The 18270-nt window shown below is 38.9% G+C and overlaps 1 protein-coding gene across 4 annotated transcripts in view; it reads right to left on the minus strand.

Annotated features, from left to right (window-relative positions):
- LOC106883347 (cullin-2) overlaps positions 1 to 18270 on the minus strand; it is a 145837-nt gene that overhangs the window by 26944 nt on the left and 100623 nt on the right. For all 4 annotated transcript variants that reach the window (XM_052970572.2, XM_052970571.2, XM_052970574.2 and 1 more), the window contains 4 exons: positions 17740 to 17847; positions 4065 to 4121; positions 1560 to 1688; positions 819 to 905 (listed from right to left, as the gene is read on the minus strand). In XM_052970572.2, coding sequence (XP_052826532.1) covers positions 819 to 905; positions 1560 to 1688; positions 4065 to 4121; positions 17740 to 17847 — 381 coding nt within the window. The remainder of the gene's footprint in view (positions 1 to 818; positions 906 to 1559; positions 1689 to 4064; positions 4122 to 17739; positions 17848 to 18270) is intronic.

Here is an 18270-nt window from a genome sequence, read left to right on the forward strand (position 1 = left end):
TTTTGCAGGACAATGTACCAGCACACACAGCACATGAAACTCTATGGAAAATACATGACTGGCTTCAAATTGGTAGACCACCCACCTTACTCTCCTGACTTTCCACAACTGAAAAAACATCTCAAGGGAACGGAATTTCACTCCAATTCAGAAGTGATCACTGCTATAGAGGCCTTGTTGGAGGCCCAACCTTCCCAGTTCTTTTTACAGGGCTTAAAAACCTGAAGGACTGCTGCAATAAGTGTGTGAATCTGAGAGGGGAATATGTTGAATAAAATCATAATTAACTGATCCTCCTGTATTTTCTTTTACCCAAAGCCAGGGAATTCTCAGCAAACTTTTTAGCACTCCCTTGTATGTAAGTAAGAATAAATCTATTACTTGGCAACTGACACTATTTTATCATTAGTATGCGAGATAACTCGGGATATTTTATCTTTGTCAGTGGGACTATAATCTCAATATACTTGACAAAATGATGTAATAGCTATGTAAATAATCTAAAATAGATATTTGTTAGTGGAAAGACAAAAACTGTTTTAAAACATTTTGTTTTAAAATGAAACAATTTTTAGGTACTGTAATAAATATATTCAACATGCAAAATTTACTATGTTACTCTGAAGTTGCCACTCTCTGAACTGCAGGTTTGCACAAACAGAGCTAAGCTTTAAGCTACTACAATAACAACTTCCACAAGCAGTAAAATTATGCTGATTGTTTTCACAACAACAATTTTTTCATTCTACTGAGATTACAATCTCTCTTAAGAATATTCAAAAAACAAAAGTTTTCTTAAAATTGTAGAAGAGGATTACCTTTAATTTATTAATCATAGATTCTTCAGCATCCATAGAGGTGGATGCATTGTAAATGAGTCGTTTGGCTAACATCCGGGAATAAAACTAAAAACAACAAAATCATGTAAGTTGGTGTTATTTTACCTGCACAATAAAAACCAACTGCAGTTATGATCAATTACAAATTCATTAAAATCATATTCTATCAGCAAATTATTTATCTGTTTTCTACAAATAGTAAAATAAATGTTTTTTAATCAAAGAATCACAATGCAACTCTGTACAGTTCGCCAGTCCTCAGTCAAATCGTCCAACCCATGTTAGCATGGAAAGCGGACGTTAAACGATGATGATGATGATGATATATATATATATATATATATATCGTTTTACTTTAATCAATGCATGCAAACAAGACTTTAAGATACATCATGAACTGAGCTCACTAAATGTTTATTTCTTGTTCTGTAGTTTTGAAAAAGCACAGTAAAAATATTAGTATAAATGATATATAACTTTTGCTTACCTAAGCAAACTTCAAGGCATGTTTAATACACGCATACATACATTTAGTATGTAACAATTTTTATAAATTTTATAAATGGTAGAGGATAATGCACACAGCTATACTGGTCTGAGAAAAGTTTAATTACAATAACTAATTTGCTTATCACATGCTCTCATTAACTTAGATTTTAAATTAAAATCAGTAATAGAAATGGAAAATATTATAATCAGTAACAGCATACAAAAACTTACCCTTTGATATATATCTTTGTCTTCTAAATATTTGAAAACAGTTATACAGTTGTCAAGTTTCTCATCTAATTCACTTTCAGAAATTCCTTTCGAGCTTTTCTTCAAAAGGTTGTCATTGTATTTGGCAAGCTGAAAAATTATATATAACATTACAAAGAAAAATTTTCTCAGTTTTATTTTATTATTTGCTGGTGGTACACACACCCAAACATACATTGATACGCAGTAACAAACATATTTCCTTTTTTATATAGCTATGCAGTTAACTGATATCATTCTCAAAGTAGTGCCCCTACACAACATTCACATTACCAAACCCTACAATCCAAAAATAGTAAGTTGGTCAGATGAAGAAAACATTCAATGCCTAATATCATCTGTGATCACCTCCTTGTGGATGATGATGGATGATTCCACCTCCAAAATAACTTTGAGGAAACTAAAGATCGTTTATGCATCATATGTGTAAGCCCTCCCAACTTTCAAACTACAGGTAGGTCTTCTGGTCCTATTCTAAGGGATTTTCTTAACTTCACAGAATCCTCCTATCCTCTACTTCTAAACAGTCTGCTTTTATAAGTGAAAACGTTTGTAGATAAGCCACTGTCTTTGTTTCCTGTTTTTATATTGCTACAGCAACTCAGAGAGCCCAACAAGTGTGAGTCCTATCAACAAATAAGGCAGTCTCTCCCACACTGCAATAACTACCAATCTATCACCTTCAATTCCAAAGTTTCAAAGGCAACAGAAACAGTTACGATTACTTTCTTTACAACATTGAGTCCCTGAGTTGTTTTACAGAGCTAGACCTATTGAAGACAGGGATTATGAGAGGAGGTTCAGCTACATTGATCTGGGGACCAGAGATTCAAGAAGGGGCCTGTGAATCTCTGACAAGGAGAGGTACCCCTTTCACAAGATAGGTTAGAAAGCAACCTAGTTCTGCCTGGCAAAATATCTCTTACAGGCCCTGACTGAGCAACTTTCACACATATCATATCAGTTATCTGTTGCCTTTAGAACTTGAGTAAAAAATATATTTGCTTTGCCAGATCTAATGAAGAAATATTCAAATAGCATGAGAGATCTTCAGTGAGACCAAAGCCTTACATTTGAGAAATTGTGAGGATTCTAGTTGTGTAAGGGATGAGAAATAGTGATGATTTTTTTGATATGAGTAGTGCTTGTGTTGTTTTGCTACTGAAAGAGGTAAAAATGGTACAACCTTATTAGAGAATGCTTTAGAGGTCTTTATGCATAGAGTCAGAATAGGAATAACATGACATGTTTACACTGCATGTAGATGATGTTTGAGAGGGAAATATTAGGGAAGAATGAAGAATGATATCATCTGTGAAAAAATCCTGGAGAAATTCACCCAACCCCTATCTGGGCAGCATTGTAGATCTTGTCTTTTCCTTAAACTGGTACAACACAGCTATAAGTGAACCACTTGGGGAATTTGGAGCTCTGAGATTTTGTGCACAATATAGAGGAGGAGCATGTCTAAGAAAAGGATTTTAGTTATATGCTTAACTGTTTTGGATGGTTTAGGAGTGAAGCACATGCACTGCCAGAGACAGCACAAAACTAGAAGAGTTTTAATCTAGTGTCTTAGGAGCTGGGGTGGGGGTGGGGGGTCAGTGTTGTGTTGTATGTGGCTGTGTGCTGGATATTCACAGATGACCAAAATAGTACAAAGACAGCTATGGTCTAGTAGAGATTTCTTTGTTGCTGATGACATCAGCAAATCCTTCTTCTGACATGTAAAGCTTCAATTTTAGTTTGGCTATCTATGGGCTCCATCCATCATTCATTTCTTGGATTGGAATTCTTGGTTGTCTCCTATCAGTTCATGAATGATTATTTTACTGTTACTTCTCATAACACACATTCTTATGCAGATGAAACAACCACTCACTCCTACTTTTACACACAAGCATATTTCAAATACAACATAGACACCACAGGCCAAACTTATATTGGTTCCATAAAGAAAAGCCTTCTCAACATCTTCCAGTCGGACATAACATAGTCCCATCAACATTTCCAAATGATTGTCACTACACAAAGCAAAGAAACAATCTCACAACACAACATCCCTATTTGCAAAAGGAATGCATGTAAATCTTGAAATTAGTTACAAATGCAAAAATCTTCAAAATTGATGTTTAGTCTTAAATATTGCTTAACTGCAGTACAGATTCCAATTTCTTAGCCAGAATCAGAAAACATATCAGTCCTGGACAGCTGCTGGCTCAGTACAAAGTAGAAGTGCACAAAAGAGTACAGCATAATATCTGGAATGGCTAGGTTGCTATACATATGCATTGCAGATCATTATTATTGCAATACTAACCAAGTACTTTAATCTCTGTTGTTTTGCAGGACTTAAATTCTAATTCAGTATAGATTAAGAACATTATTGTTATATTCAATCCAAGCCACTTGCTCATTTATGAAACAAAAAGAGAGTTAAACATTTAAAAAACTGCATTGACTTACCAATTCTGGAGACTTACATTCACCTTTAAATTTATTGTTTATTGCAGCAGCACATGCCTACAACATAAAATATTTGAATATATATATATGTATATGTATATATATATATATATATATATATATATATATATATATATATACACACACACATATATATATATATATGTATATATAAGGTAGAAAGTATGGTGGGTGATTACATGTGGTTGAATATATATGGAAAGAAATAAGATGAAAAAACACGGAACATTTGTTTTAAAAGACTAAAGAATATATTAGAATCATAATAGTAAAAGTACTATCATTCAATTACAGTAGTAGTTGAATAACATTCTTAAGGCCGTAATTTACTTACATGCAGCAGCTTTCAGAGCTTATTGCTAATTCAGTTCTTAACCAAATGGAAAACTGTTAACATATTTGAAGAGGACTGGTCCCTAGCTACATTTTGGCATTAAAAAAATTGAGATTAGGTCCAGTAGTAAAAAATTGTAGCAATGTTATAGGAGAGTAAGTAATACCACCAATCAAGTTTAGATCTAAGTAACTTTTTTATTTTAAAAGCAAAATATATTTATATTAGGTTCATTGAGAGAAGACAGCATGAAGAATCTCATAGTTTTGGTCCCATGCAACAAAAGTTTGTATCAAAAAAGCTGTGAGGTAAAATATCATGAAAAATTATATAAGTAAGGCAAAAAATTTGATTTAAGTATAATTAACTTTTTTTATTCTAAAAACAAACTATATTTTAATTAAGCTTAAATGATGGCGCTCAATTCGAGGAATTTCATGGTATCAATCTCATGCAATGAAATTTTGAAAGAAAAAAGTTATGAGTGTTTTTTTCTCAAATTTGAGGGTGATAATATAGTTCTATACTTTTTAATGAATATAGTTCATCATCATCGTCGTTTAACGTCCGCTTTACATGCTGGCATGGGTTGGACGGTTTGACTGAGGGCTGGCAAGCCACAAGGCTGCACCAGGCTCGAATCTGACCTGGCAAAGTTTCTATAGCTGGATGCCCTTCCAAACACCAACCACTCTCAGAGTGTAGTGGGTACTTTTTATGTGCCACTGGCACGAGGACCAGTCAGGTGGTAATGGCATAAACGACACTTGAATGGTGATTTTTATGTGCCACAAGCATGGGAGCCAGTCAGGTGGCACTGGCATCGACCACGCTTGAATGATGCTTTTTACATACCACCGGCATGGGAGCCAGTCAGGGGCACTGGCATCGACCACGCTTGAATGATGCTTTTTACATACCACCGGCATGGGAGCCAGTCAGGGGCACTGGCATCGACCACGCTTGAATGATGCTTTTTACATACCACCGGCATGGGAGCCAGTCAGGGGCACTGGCATCGAGCACACTCGAATGGTGCTTTTTATGTGCCACTGGCAAGGGTACCGATCAGGCAGTACTGGCATTGGCAACGAAAATGACTACACAGTTTATTGCACAATGATTTAATGGTACTCTTAAATGGGCTGGTTATGTGACACTTACACAGGCCACAGTTACGGACTCAATTGGCTTGCTGGGTCTTCTTGAGCACAGCATATCTCCAAAGGTTTCAGTCACTTGTCATCGCCTCTGTGAGGTCCAACATTTGAAGGTTGTGCCTCACCACCTCATCCCAGGTCTTCCTGGGTTTACCTCTTCCACAAGTTCCCTCAACTGATAGGGTATGACATTTTTACATACAGCTGTCCTCCTCCATATGCAACACATGACCATACCAACACAGTCGTCTCTCTTGCACACCACATTTGATACTTCTTATGTCCAACTTTTCTCTCAGGGTGCTTACACTCTGTCGTGTATGCACACTGACATTACACATCCAGTGGAGCATTCTAGCTTCATTCCTTGCAAACTTACACATGTCCTCAGCAATCATGGCCCATGTTTCACTGCCAAGAAGGATAGCTGTTTGCACACATGCGTCATACAGTCTACCTTTTATGCTGAGCGAAAGGCTCTTTGTCATCAGCAGAGGTAGGAGCTCTCTGAACTTTACCCAGGCTATTCTTATTCTAGCATCTACACTTGTAGGAGAATCCACCCCTGCTGCTGACTTGGTCACCTAGGTAACAGAAGTTATCAACTACTTCTAACTTTCCCTCCTGGCATGTGATGGAAGCTGTTTTCTGTACATTTTCCGTGTTTATTGCCCCTGGGCATTTGGCACACACAAAAACTATCTTCCCAGTTAGTCATCCTTTGATATTGCTGCACCTCTTAGTGGCTATAGCTTACACCGGGTACATCTTATGGAGTTTCTATGCCTTTTCTATAAATTGAGCAGGGCCATCTACCTGCAGGCATTTGTGATTTGTCTGCCTTCCTACTTATTAAGACTTTGGGTTTTGCTAGATTGACACTAAGGCCCTTCGATTCTAGACCTTGCTTCCACATCTGAAACTTCTCCTCTAGTTCTGATAGTGACTCAGCAATTAGAGCAAGGTCATCAGCATAGAGAAGCTCCCAGGGGCATCCTGTTTTGAATTCCTCTGTTATTGCCGGGAGGACTATGATGAATAAGTGGGGGCAGTGGACTGATCCTTGGTGGACCTCTACCTGGAATTCTTCACTATACTCGTTGCCAACCCTCACTTTACTGGTAGCATCCCTGTACATGGCTTGTACAGCTCTCAGCAACCACTCATCTATCCCCAGTTTCCACATTGACCAGCAGATAAGGGATCAAGGGACCCTGTCAAAGGTTTTTTCCATGTCAATGAAAGCTAGGTATAAAGGTTTATCTTTGGCTAGGTATTTCTCCTGCAACTGTCTTACCAGAAATATAATATCAGTGGTGCTTTTCCCTGGCACAAACCCAAACTGCATCTAGTCTAAACTAACTCTCTCTCTACTTAGTTGGGCTATGACATTCTCTGTGACTTTCATTACCTGATCCAACAACTAGATACCTCTGTAATCATTCGTATCTAATGCATCACCTTTACCTTTGGAGCAGTTGACTATAGTGCTGCTAAACTAGCCATTGGGTATGACTCCTTCATGTATCACCTGATTGACTATATGGGTGACTAGACTATAGCTGACACCACCAGATATTTTGATCATCTCTGCAGTGATTTCTGATAGGCCGGGTGCTTTCCCTGTCTTCATACTCTTAATTGTTTTATCTACCAAGGTACTGTCAATTTGGATAGCTGATCCCTCTGTTGGGTCGACGTTCGACAGACTCTCTTTCTCCCAATCATTCTCTTTATTGAGCAACCTTTTATAGTGGCATTTCCAAACCTCTCTCTTTGCAGCCTCGTTTAGTGCAAGTGAACCATCATCCATGCAGACACATTTCTCTCCTACAACACCATGATTCTCTTTCACATGCTGCCTTGCAACACAAAACACCTCAAGTTTTTGGTCCTCATGACACAGAACATTGGCAAATTTTTTCTTATCTGTTTCCCCTCAGGCTAAGTAAACCTGTCTCCTAGCTTCCCATCTGGCAATCTGATACAATTCCCTGCTACCACCATTCTTCCAGTCCTTCCATGCCTGTTTCTTTTCCCTAATGGCCCTGTCAACTACATTATTCCACCACCATGTTACCTTGGGTCAGAGAGGGGACTTTGCACCATCCACAGATCTAGTCAGTAGCCCTCAACAGGTTGTCCCATAGAAACCTCAAGTTGCCTTCCACATCATGTGATCCTGATCCTGAAGTCGCTAACTACTAATCTATGTTGTGGGGTGCATTCTTCACCTGGGAAGGTTTTAGCATTTTATAAGTAGCCATCTTTCCCATTTCCTGGCGAGGATGTAGTTAATTTGACTAGTGTGTCCACCAAACCAGTAGGTGAATAGGTGACTGGCAGCTTTCCTGAAGTTAGTATTGCAAACCATAAGATCATTTGCATTGCAGAACTCCAGCAGCCTGGTTCCCTCCTCATTGCGGGAACCAAAACCATAGCCTCCATGTACACCATGGAAGCCCCTTGCATGTTGTCCAACATGCCCATTGAATTCGCCAGCCACAAAGAGAAGGTCCTTGTCACTCATCGACAAGGTAGTCTGCAAGAGGGTGTCATAAAATCGGTCTTTCTGTCCATCAGGTAGCCCTGGCTGAGGGGTATAAGCCAAGATAATGGTTGTTAATCTATGTTGCAGCACTAATCTAATCTTAAGTATTCTATCACAAACTGACTACCTTGATTACCTTATCAACCCATTTCAAGAAGTATACCCAAGCTTCCAACCCTGTCATTGTTCCCTGCCCAGAAAATATTATACCTATGTTCTAGCAGAACTTTCTCTCCACCTTACTTCTTGGATGCAGCACAAATCTACATGTCTCTGTTCAAGCATCTCAACAATTTCACCAGTGTGCGAACTCTGAGGGTGTGGGAGGTGTGGGCCCGTGAGACCCTGGGATGGGAGACAGCAGCGTCATGTACTTGAAAAGAAAGCTCGCATTTGGCAGAACTCATAAACATACAATAGCCTTCAACCTGCATACACTACACCATCATTTTATGAGCTACATAATCACTACATTACATAGGAGATAAACCCTAAGTAGGAATGGGGGAATATTAAGCCTTTGGAGGTGTTCATGGGAAAGACATCTGATAGAGGTCAGAGGATAAAGACTTCTAGTACAGGTGGTGGGGGTGGGAAGGGCATTCGCACCGTGAAACAGCAAAAACTCAGGCTGCCAGTATGAAAGAATAGTAATGATATTAATGAGATAGAATTGGGCATTTGCATTCTAGGGGGACTTTTAATATGTCACCAGCATCATTGAGGTAAGGAAAAAATTATCAATGACACCACTAATTGACACATTTGAAACATTATTAATTAGCATAATAGCACAGCCTGGAAAAAACATGGATTACATGGAAAAATGTGAGCGAGAGAAATAATATTAAGATTATGAATCTTGAAAAGTACAGGACAAGTTATTACACTTGGAAAAGTTCAGGACAAGTTATCACATCTGGTAAAGTACAGAACAAAAAAATTTTTACTTAAAATATTGCAAGGATAAAATTTGAATATAAAAAATTATTTGATTTTAATTTACAAAGTAACATTATAATTAAAAAAGGTACAATCATTTTGTTAAAATATTGACACACTAGAATACTTAAAAAATGAGAGCCAGAAGCACCAAAAGTACCAATATAGCTAAAGTTTTATGCAATGTAGAATAGTATATATGGTAGGTAAATTCATTGTGTAAAAAATAGGCATAGTTCAAGATTAAAAATGTGAAGACTTCACAATAACTTAGGCAATAACTCAAGCAAATTTTACTGTGAATTTGTTGTTATAGGTAGATTTTACTGTAATATGTAATTAAGTTTTGTATCATTCTATTTATTGTACTAACTAATTATATACTACTATTACTTTTTATAACCTATTTGCAACTTTCTAATTATTAATTAATAATTTAAAAAATGAATTTTTTTAAAGCACAAAAAATATTTTAATTGAGTTATTTATTATTTTTAATAGAAGTAACAAATAATAACAAATAAGAGTAATAACTTGTAATAACATTTTTAGTTTTAATAAAAGCTAATATTTTCTAAATCTAAATATTTTATTTGAAATTTTATCCTTAGCTGCAATATTTTAAGTAAAAATTTTCTTTTTCTGTACTTTACCAGATGTTATAAACTGTCCTCAACTTTTCCAGGTGTAATAACTTGTCCTGTACTTTTCCAGATTTATAATCTTAAGAATATTATTTCTCTTGTTCGCATTATTCCATGTAATACAATATTGTACAAAATAAGATTCTTTTCTTCCAACACAATAACCAGTTTCATTATAACTTTTCAAATTATGAGTTTTGGATGAATTTCTGAATTAGATGTTTTGTTTGCTAGGGGGAATAATTGGTAATCAAGGTATTTTATAGTAAAGGAGAAGTAAATCTCCAATTTTTTATATTGGTCTACATTTGATTCTTACAATAATAGGGGTAAACTTTTAATTTTCAATTTGGGTTTATATTTAATTCCAGCTTATATTTTTCAATAAACGAGGCTTCTTTATTTAGTCATACTTGCGTTGAGATCCAAATAGCAAACTGATATAATTGGAAGATTAGGAATTGTAGTTACAGTTGTTCAGCACATCTGTCAACAGAGAAGGTGCGTTATTGTGTTCAACTTTTCTTAATGTTTTTATGTCAATCGATTTTGCATGTTTAATCCCTCCATTTATGAGTTGAATAGGGTAATGTCTGTCCTGGAGTACATTTTTAAGCTCTTGCAATCTTAGTTCTCTGGTTTTTTGGGGTTTTTTCGGATACTATGGTGTAAATCCTTCTTCCAAGATTGAAGGGAATATTTGTTTTGATATGTCTCGGGTGGCATGAGCTAAATAATAGATATTGTTTAGTGTCTGTGGTTTTCTAAAAAACGTCCATTTATATTTTTTTGGTTTATTTTTTTAACCAGTATGTCTAGGAATTGGTGTTCCTCTTGGTTGTGTTCCATTGTAAATTGGTGTTAATGTTAGAGACAGAAGAAAGACCGAACAAAAATTATGTCCCTGCCAATATTACCTCCGTTTGCAGATGTTACATTGTGGTTCGCGCAGATTGAAGCCTACTTTTTGGCTCATGATGTTTCTCCCACACAACAGTTGCATCTTTTGTATTGTGGCATACCCGCACCACTCGCCACCTCTGCTAGGGATCTAATTACAGATCCCAACCCAAACGCCACTTATGTGTCTGTTAAGGCAGAGATTTCGCACTGTAATACTAGATCCGTGGAGAGTCGTTTCAAAGAATTGATGGCAGACGAGGTATTGGGAGACAGAACCCCATCACAGTTTTTGCGCCGACTGTGCGAATTGAGTGATGATCCTGCTGATGCACCTCTTTTGCGCAAAATATTTTTTTCTAGGTTGCCATTGAACGTACAGGCGATTTTAGCCACAGCTCTTGAGAATAATACCATTGACCAGATCGCCACTATGGCGGAGAAAATTTTGGAATTTTCCGTACAGCCCTCATCACGTAGGGCTTGTGCATGTTCTGAGGTTTCTTCAACAACCTCTGTTAAATCCTCTCCCTCGTCACATGACGAGGTTTCTGAGAAGCTAGATGCGCTCACACGGCAGATGGACGCACTGTGCAGAGATAACCAGCATTTTTCGCGTTCTCGTAGTTGCAGTCGTTCTACCTCTCATGCCTCTGTCACACTCCAGTCTGTATTGGTACCATGCAAGATTTGCAGAAAAAGCCCACAAATGTATTCAGCCTTGTAGCTTTAAGTTGTTGGGAAACGAGTCTCAGAGGAATTGAGCACGCCAACTTCCTCCTCTTCATTTTCTACTTATCGTGCATTCTTCGTAAAAGATTTGGTGTCTAAGAAACTCTTCATGGTTGATACCGGTTCTTCTTGCAGTATTTGGCCTCTTCATCTCACTGCAGACAGGCCTAAGCGTTCTGGCATTGTTTTGCATGCAATCAACTCGTCTTCCATTGCTACTTTTGGTCAGATTTCTTTATGCCTGGATTCCAATCTTCATCGAGATTTTCAATAGGTTTCTGTCATAGCTGACATACCGCATCCTATTCTGGGCGATGATTTTTTGAACCACTTTAATCTATTGGTAGATGTCAGGCAACAGAGGCCTGTCGATGGTTCCACATCACTCTCTACGCTGACCAGAGGTTCTACCAATGCGATTCTTAGCCTGGAATTTTTTGTTGCCACCGCTGGAGATGCTTTTCATTCTCTTTTGATTTCCTTTCCAGAGCTAGTGGATCATACTTTTCATTCGGAAAAGCCCACGCACTCAACCCTCCATTTTATTACCACCACTGGGCCACCTGTTTTTCATGCCGAGTTTGAGCACATGCTCCAACTTGGCCCGATGCGCCCCTCCACCAGCCTTTGGGCATCTCCCCTTCATTTGGCATGTAAAGGGGATTCTGATTTCCACCCAGTGGGGGATTATAGGCGTCTTAATGTAGTTACGGTACCTGACCGATATCCTGTAAGAAACCTTCAGGATTTTTCAGCAAATCTCCATGGCTGTACCATCTTTTCTAAAGTTGACCTCATTTGCGCCAATCATCAGATACCGGTCAACCCAACCGATATTCCAAAAACTGCCATTACCACTCCTTTTGGTTGTTTTGAGTTTCTATATATTAGTTTTGGGTTGCGGAACGCTACCAGTACATTCCAGTGTTTCATTGACAAAGTCGTCCGCAGACTTGATTTTGTGTTTGCTTACATTGATGACATACTCATTGCAAGCGACACACGTAAGAATCATCTCCGGCATTTGTCTCAGCTTTTACAGTGTCTTCGCGCCTATGGTGAGCATATTAATCCTGATAAGTGTATTTTCGGGCAATCTTCTCTTGAATTTCTGGGACATCATATTGACTCGAGTGCCATCAAACCTCTCTCGTCCAAAGTCGATGCAATTCAACGCATTGCACCTCCTTCTTTGTATCAGTTGCACCATTTTCTAGGTATGGTAAATTCTTATAGACGTTTTATACCCAGATGTGCGGACAAGCTATTTCCTTTAACCCAGCTACTAAAAAACACCTCTAGAAAGGACAGTCAAATCACCCTCTCAGCTGAGGCGTTATCTGCTTTTGAGTCAATCAAGAAGGAAAGAGCTTCTGTTCCTTTGCTTGCACATCTGGTTCCTGATGCTTTTCTGTGGATGCATCGGACACTTGTGATTGGCGCTGTGCTGCAACACACAGTGGATGACCGAACTCAACCTTTGGTTTTCTTTTCTCGTCAATTATAACCAGCTGAGCGGCGATACAGCACGTTTGGTCATCAGCTCTTAGCAATCTATCTATCAGTTCATCATTTCCAGCATCAGCTTGAAGGTCGAGATTTTGTGATCTATACCGATCACAAGCCTCTTACAGTTATCCTATCATCTAAGACGGACAAACTCTCGCCTCGTGCTTTCCGTCACTTGGATTTTATTTCACAATTTACCAGTGACATTCTTCATATACCTGGGAAAGAGAATGTTCCTGCTGACGCTCTTTCTCATCTTCTAGTCTGTTCTCTTTCATCTCCTGCTACAATCGACTTGACTGCCATTTCGCAGGACCAACCAGCTTTAGTGAAGTTAGATTTAACTTCGCCCAAGTTCTCCTGTTGCTCAGCTGAAGGCACTATTCTTTGTGATACCTCTACTGGTTCTCCCAGGCCACTAGTCCCTGAGAATCACCAATGCTCAGTGTTTGAGGCCCTGCATTCCTTGTCGCATCCAGGCATTGCTGCTACACTGAAGCTTATCACTGCTCATTTTTTCTGGCCAAATATGCGTCGCATGATTACTTCTTGGACACACACTTGTCCCAAGTGCCAGCATTCCAAGGTTCAACAGTACATTTATTTCGTGAATTGTTACGAATCCTAGGTGTGCATCACATGTCAAATGGTTTCATAGACAGCTCAAGGCCGCTCTACATGCCTCTCCACATCCGCAGTCTTGGACTGAATTTCTGCCAATTGTGCTTCTTGGCTGTCGTACTGCTGTCAAGGCAGACCTGGGTTTCTCCTCTGCAGAGCTGCTGTATGGTACCACACTAGCATTGCCTGGTACGATGTTGGTGCCAGACATTTCACGATGTTGGTGCCAGACATTTCACAGCTTCATGATCCGGCGTCGTACGTCGCCAGACTTTGCACCTATTTTTCTAATCTTCCGCCCATGGGTTCCCGGGACCAATCTCCACCCTCAAATGTCCAATCAGATATTGACTCTTGGTCACATGTTTTTGTTCGGGATGAGTCTGTTAAGGGACCTCTTGCTTCTCCTTACAAAGGACCCTTTCGTGTGCTTTCTCGCACACAAAGTTTTTACGATCAATATGAATGGTCGTACGGAGACCGTTTCTGTAGATCGGCTTAAAAGAGCATATTTTGAGGTGTCCACATCTTTCGATGACACTGCTGCCACGCCTACCTTTGAACCTACACATGCACCCTTGACAACACCATCACCTGCACCTTTGACAACACCATCACCTACACATGCACCTTTGACAACACCATCACCTACACATGCACCTTTGACAACACCATCACCTACACATGCACCCTTGACATCACCTACACATGCACCTTTGACAACACCATCACCTACATAAGCACCTTTCACAGTACCATCACCTACACATGCACCCTTGACAACACCATCCCCTACACATGCACCTTTGACCACACCATCACCTACACATGTACCCTTGACAACACCAGCACCTACAACACCACCTTCGTCGTTGCAACCTGCCTCGAGCAGACCCTATGTCACCAGGACTGGCCAAACTGTTCACTGGCCCAAGAAACTTGCAAAGACTATTTATATTTGACATTCTCTTTTGTGTTTCCTGTGACAGACAGGTGTTCTTTTGTGTACTGGACAGTTTCAATGTTTTGCTATTGAACATTTTGTAAAAAAAATTTTGTGCATGCTCATTTATATTGTAATTATTTTTTTTTGACTTGTCATATTTTGTGGGTGATCGGTAGCCATCTTGTTTCTGGCGCCACTACACTCTTTCTATTTTCGGGCTTCCGCACTCAAGGGGGAGCCTTGTAGTGATGCATGGTTCTAGACGCCATGTTGGAACATTCATCTACGCATGTGCAAGGATTAGAGCTTTCCGAAGCCCTGACGGAAGCCCCTTATGCGCATGTGCAATCATCATTAGCAGCTAGGATTCACCACCATTCACTCTCTTTGATCACGGCTTCTGACCGAGCAGTATGCAACTTAGAGCAGCTCCGTCAAGAATGAGACCTTTAATGGCGAGCGACACTGCAAGTCTGTGAGAATGCCTTATTACTTTGTGTCTAACTACCAACCCTGCTGCTTCTTCACTTAGGCATTCATGGCTACCGCTAACCAGAGATGGAATGTTTATTCAGACAAAATAAATTATTAATGTTATTTATTCAGAGAGATCTTGTCCTCGCCTTTTCCTTCCATGAACTATGTATGGAATTGTGAAGCACCTAGCAAGTGCTAATCACTTTTCCTACAAGTGTTTTGAATTCCAGGAGTTTATCTATGTTGTCATTCCAGAGGATGAAGTAGTTGTCCAAAAATCTTTTCCAATTTTTCCTTTTATGTATTGGGAGAGAGGCTTTCCAAATTGCCTAACTTTTCTCTCAAAATGCTTACACTCTGTCAAACATGCACACTGACATTGCACATCCAGCAAAGCATACTGGTTTCATTTCTTTCAAGCTTACGCATGTCCTCAGCTGTCACAGCTCATGTTTCACTGCAATGTAGCATGGCTGTTCACACACAGGCATCATACGATCTGCCTTTCACTCTGAGAGGTCCTTTGTTGCCAGCAGCTGCAGGAACTCTCTGAACTTTGCCCAGCCTAATCTTATTCTTACAGCTATACTCTCGGAGCATCCCCCTCCACTACTAACTTGGTCACCAAGATAACAGAAGCTATTTACTACCTCTAGCTTGCCCCCCTGACAGTTGATTGAGTCTATTTTCTGCAGATTTTCAGCGTTTATTTTACCTGTGCATCTTCCTCAAACAAAATCTAGTTTCCCTGTTAACCTTCCTCTGATGTTGCTGCACCTTTTATGTGTCCAAAGCTTACACTGGGTACATTTTATGGAGTTTCTCCCTACACCTTTTCCACAGATTGAGCAGGGCCATCTACATGAAGGGATTTGTGATTTGTCTGCCTTCCTACTTACTAAGACTTTGGGTTTTGCTAGGTTAACTCTAAGGTCCTTTGATTCTAGACCTTGCTTCCATACCTGGAACTTCTTCTCTAATTCAGGTAGTGATTCAGCTATAAGAGCAAAGTCATCAGCATAGAGGAGCTCTCAGGAGTAACCTGTCTTGAATTCCTCTGTTATTGCCTGGAGGACAATGATGAACAAGAGGGGACTGAGCACCGATCCTTGGTGAACCCCTACTTGTACCCTGAATTCTTCGCTGTACTCATTGCCAACCCTCAACTTACTGGTAGCATCCCTGTACATAGCTTGTACAGCTCTCACCAACCACTTGTCTATCCTAGTTTCCACATTGACCACTAGATAAGGGATTAGGGACCCTGTCAAAGGCTTTCTCTAAGTTAACAAAGGCCAGTAGAGGGGTTTGTCTTTGGCTAGGTATTTCTCCTGCAGCTGTCTTACCAGAAATATAGCATCAGTGGTGCTTTTCCCTGGCACAAATCCAAACTGCATCTCGTCTAAACTCTCTCCCTAATTAGTTGGGCTATGACTTCTCTGTGACTTTCATTATCTGATCCAACAACTTGATACCTCTGTAATTATTCGTATCTAATGCATCACCTTTACCTTTGGAGCAGTTGACTATGGTGCTGCTAAACTAGTCATTGGGTATGACTCCTTCATGAACCACCTGATTTACAATATGGGCGACTAGACCATAACCCACACAGCTAGATATTTTAAGCATCACAACGGTGATTCCTCATGGACTGGAGGCTTTCCCTGCCTTCATATCCTTAATTGTTTTATCTACCAAGGTACTACTGATTCGGGTTGCTGGTCCCCCAACTGGGTCAACATTTGTCAGAGTCTCCTCTTCCCATTCATTCTCCGCATTCAGCAGTCTTTCATAATGGCATCTCAAAGCCTCTTTCTTTGCAGAATCATTACATGCAAATGCACTATCAGTCATAACATTCATAATTTTCTCTCACACACTGTCTTGCAATTGGAAACACTTCAGTTCTTTGGTCCTCATGTCACTGAACATAGGCAAATTTCTTTTCTGATTCTCCCTTGGTTAGATATACTTGTCTTCTAGCATTCCTTCTGCCTATCTGATTCAGTTCTCTGCTACTCCCCCTCTTCCAGTCCTGTTTCATTGCTCTAATGGCCCTGTCTACCACATTGTTTCATTACTATGTTACCCAAGGTCTGGTTGGGACTTCACACCACCCACAGATTTGGTCTGTGGTACTCAGCAAGCTGTCCTGCAGGAATTTCAAGTTGCCCTCTATGTTAAAAGTTTGTAGTTCCTCCTCCCTCTCATCAAATTTATCAATTAGGATGTCCCTAAATCTCTGAGCACATGAAGGGTCCTTAAGTTTCCAAATCCTTCTTTTCCAGATTGGTCTGCTCCTTGCATCCTGGCATATACATATATAATATATATACATACATATATAATACACACACACACACACACACACACACACACACACACACGAATACATACACATGAATGAACATATAATCATTGTTGAAGCAATCTAAAACCCAACTTATGACATTCCTTCCTTATGTAATAGTTTTCCATGAATACAGAGCAAGTTGTATATACTACATTTGATAAAATGCTAATCTGGCATTGCCTAGATAGGATCGCCATCAGTTAGAAGCAATATTTGTAAAGAACTTAATATATGGAAACATGCAAAATTAAAAGTATTGCTGCAGCAGATAGCATTACTCTAAAATATTATCCTCATTCCCATTTCAATAAAAACCATAAAAAAGTTGAAGTTATTAGTGTAGATTTGGTAGTTTGTCCATAGAAAAATACTTACTCATCCGTATAAACATATTTTGCAAAAAATAAAACTCTATCTGAACAGAATTATCAAATATATCTAAATAAATGAAAAAGAAAGTAGAAATAATATCATATAATTACCTTATCCAGTGCTTGGATAAATTTCTGATCATTATTGAAAACACTTTGTATCAATTCTGTATATTTTTTGTGAACTTCCAGCATAGATTCTACAAACATGCATGGAACCTGCAAAAATCAAGTTTAAGATGAAGTTAAATAATTTAAATACAATTTGCAGAATAAACTTTATATTATCCACTAATACTGCAACAGGTTAAAGTTTTGGGGTGCCAGCATATCAACTAAAAGTTTGTCTCTCATGTATGATATTCAGTACTACTGGTAAAGCACTCAAATGATCTGACCTAAGCCATCCAGCTGTGTATGCTTTCTGTATATGTACTGTTCAACAACCTGGCCAGTGCTGATTCATTTTGAGTTTGAATTTTCTTTTTCTCTTCAACTAACAAGTTTGATGTAAGTTACAGATGTTTTAATGCCTTTAATCTATGTTTTTAATACTAAAGCAAGGAATTAGTTTTCACCTTTTGTTTGTTTGTTAATCTGGATCTACATGCAATTCTGAGAAAGGTTCCAGGTGGTCGTGGG

Source organism: Octopus bimaculoides, chromosome 9 (assembly GCF_046866305.1).
Source record: "Octopus bimaculoides isolate indiv1 chromosome 9, ASM4686630v1, whole genome shotgun sequence".
Classification (NCBI taxonomy): Eukaryota; Metazoa; Mollusca; class Cephalopoda; order Octopoda; family Octopodidae; genus Octopus; species Octopus bimaculoides.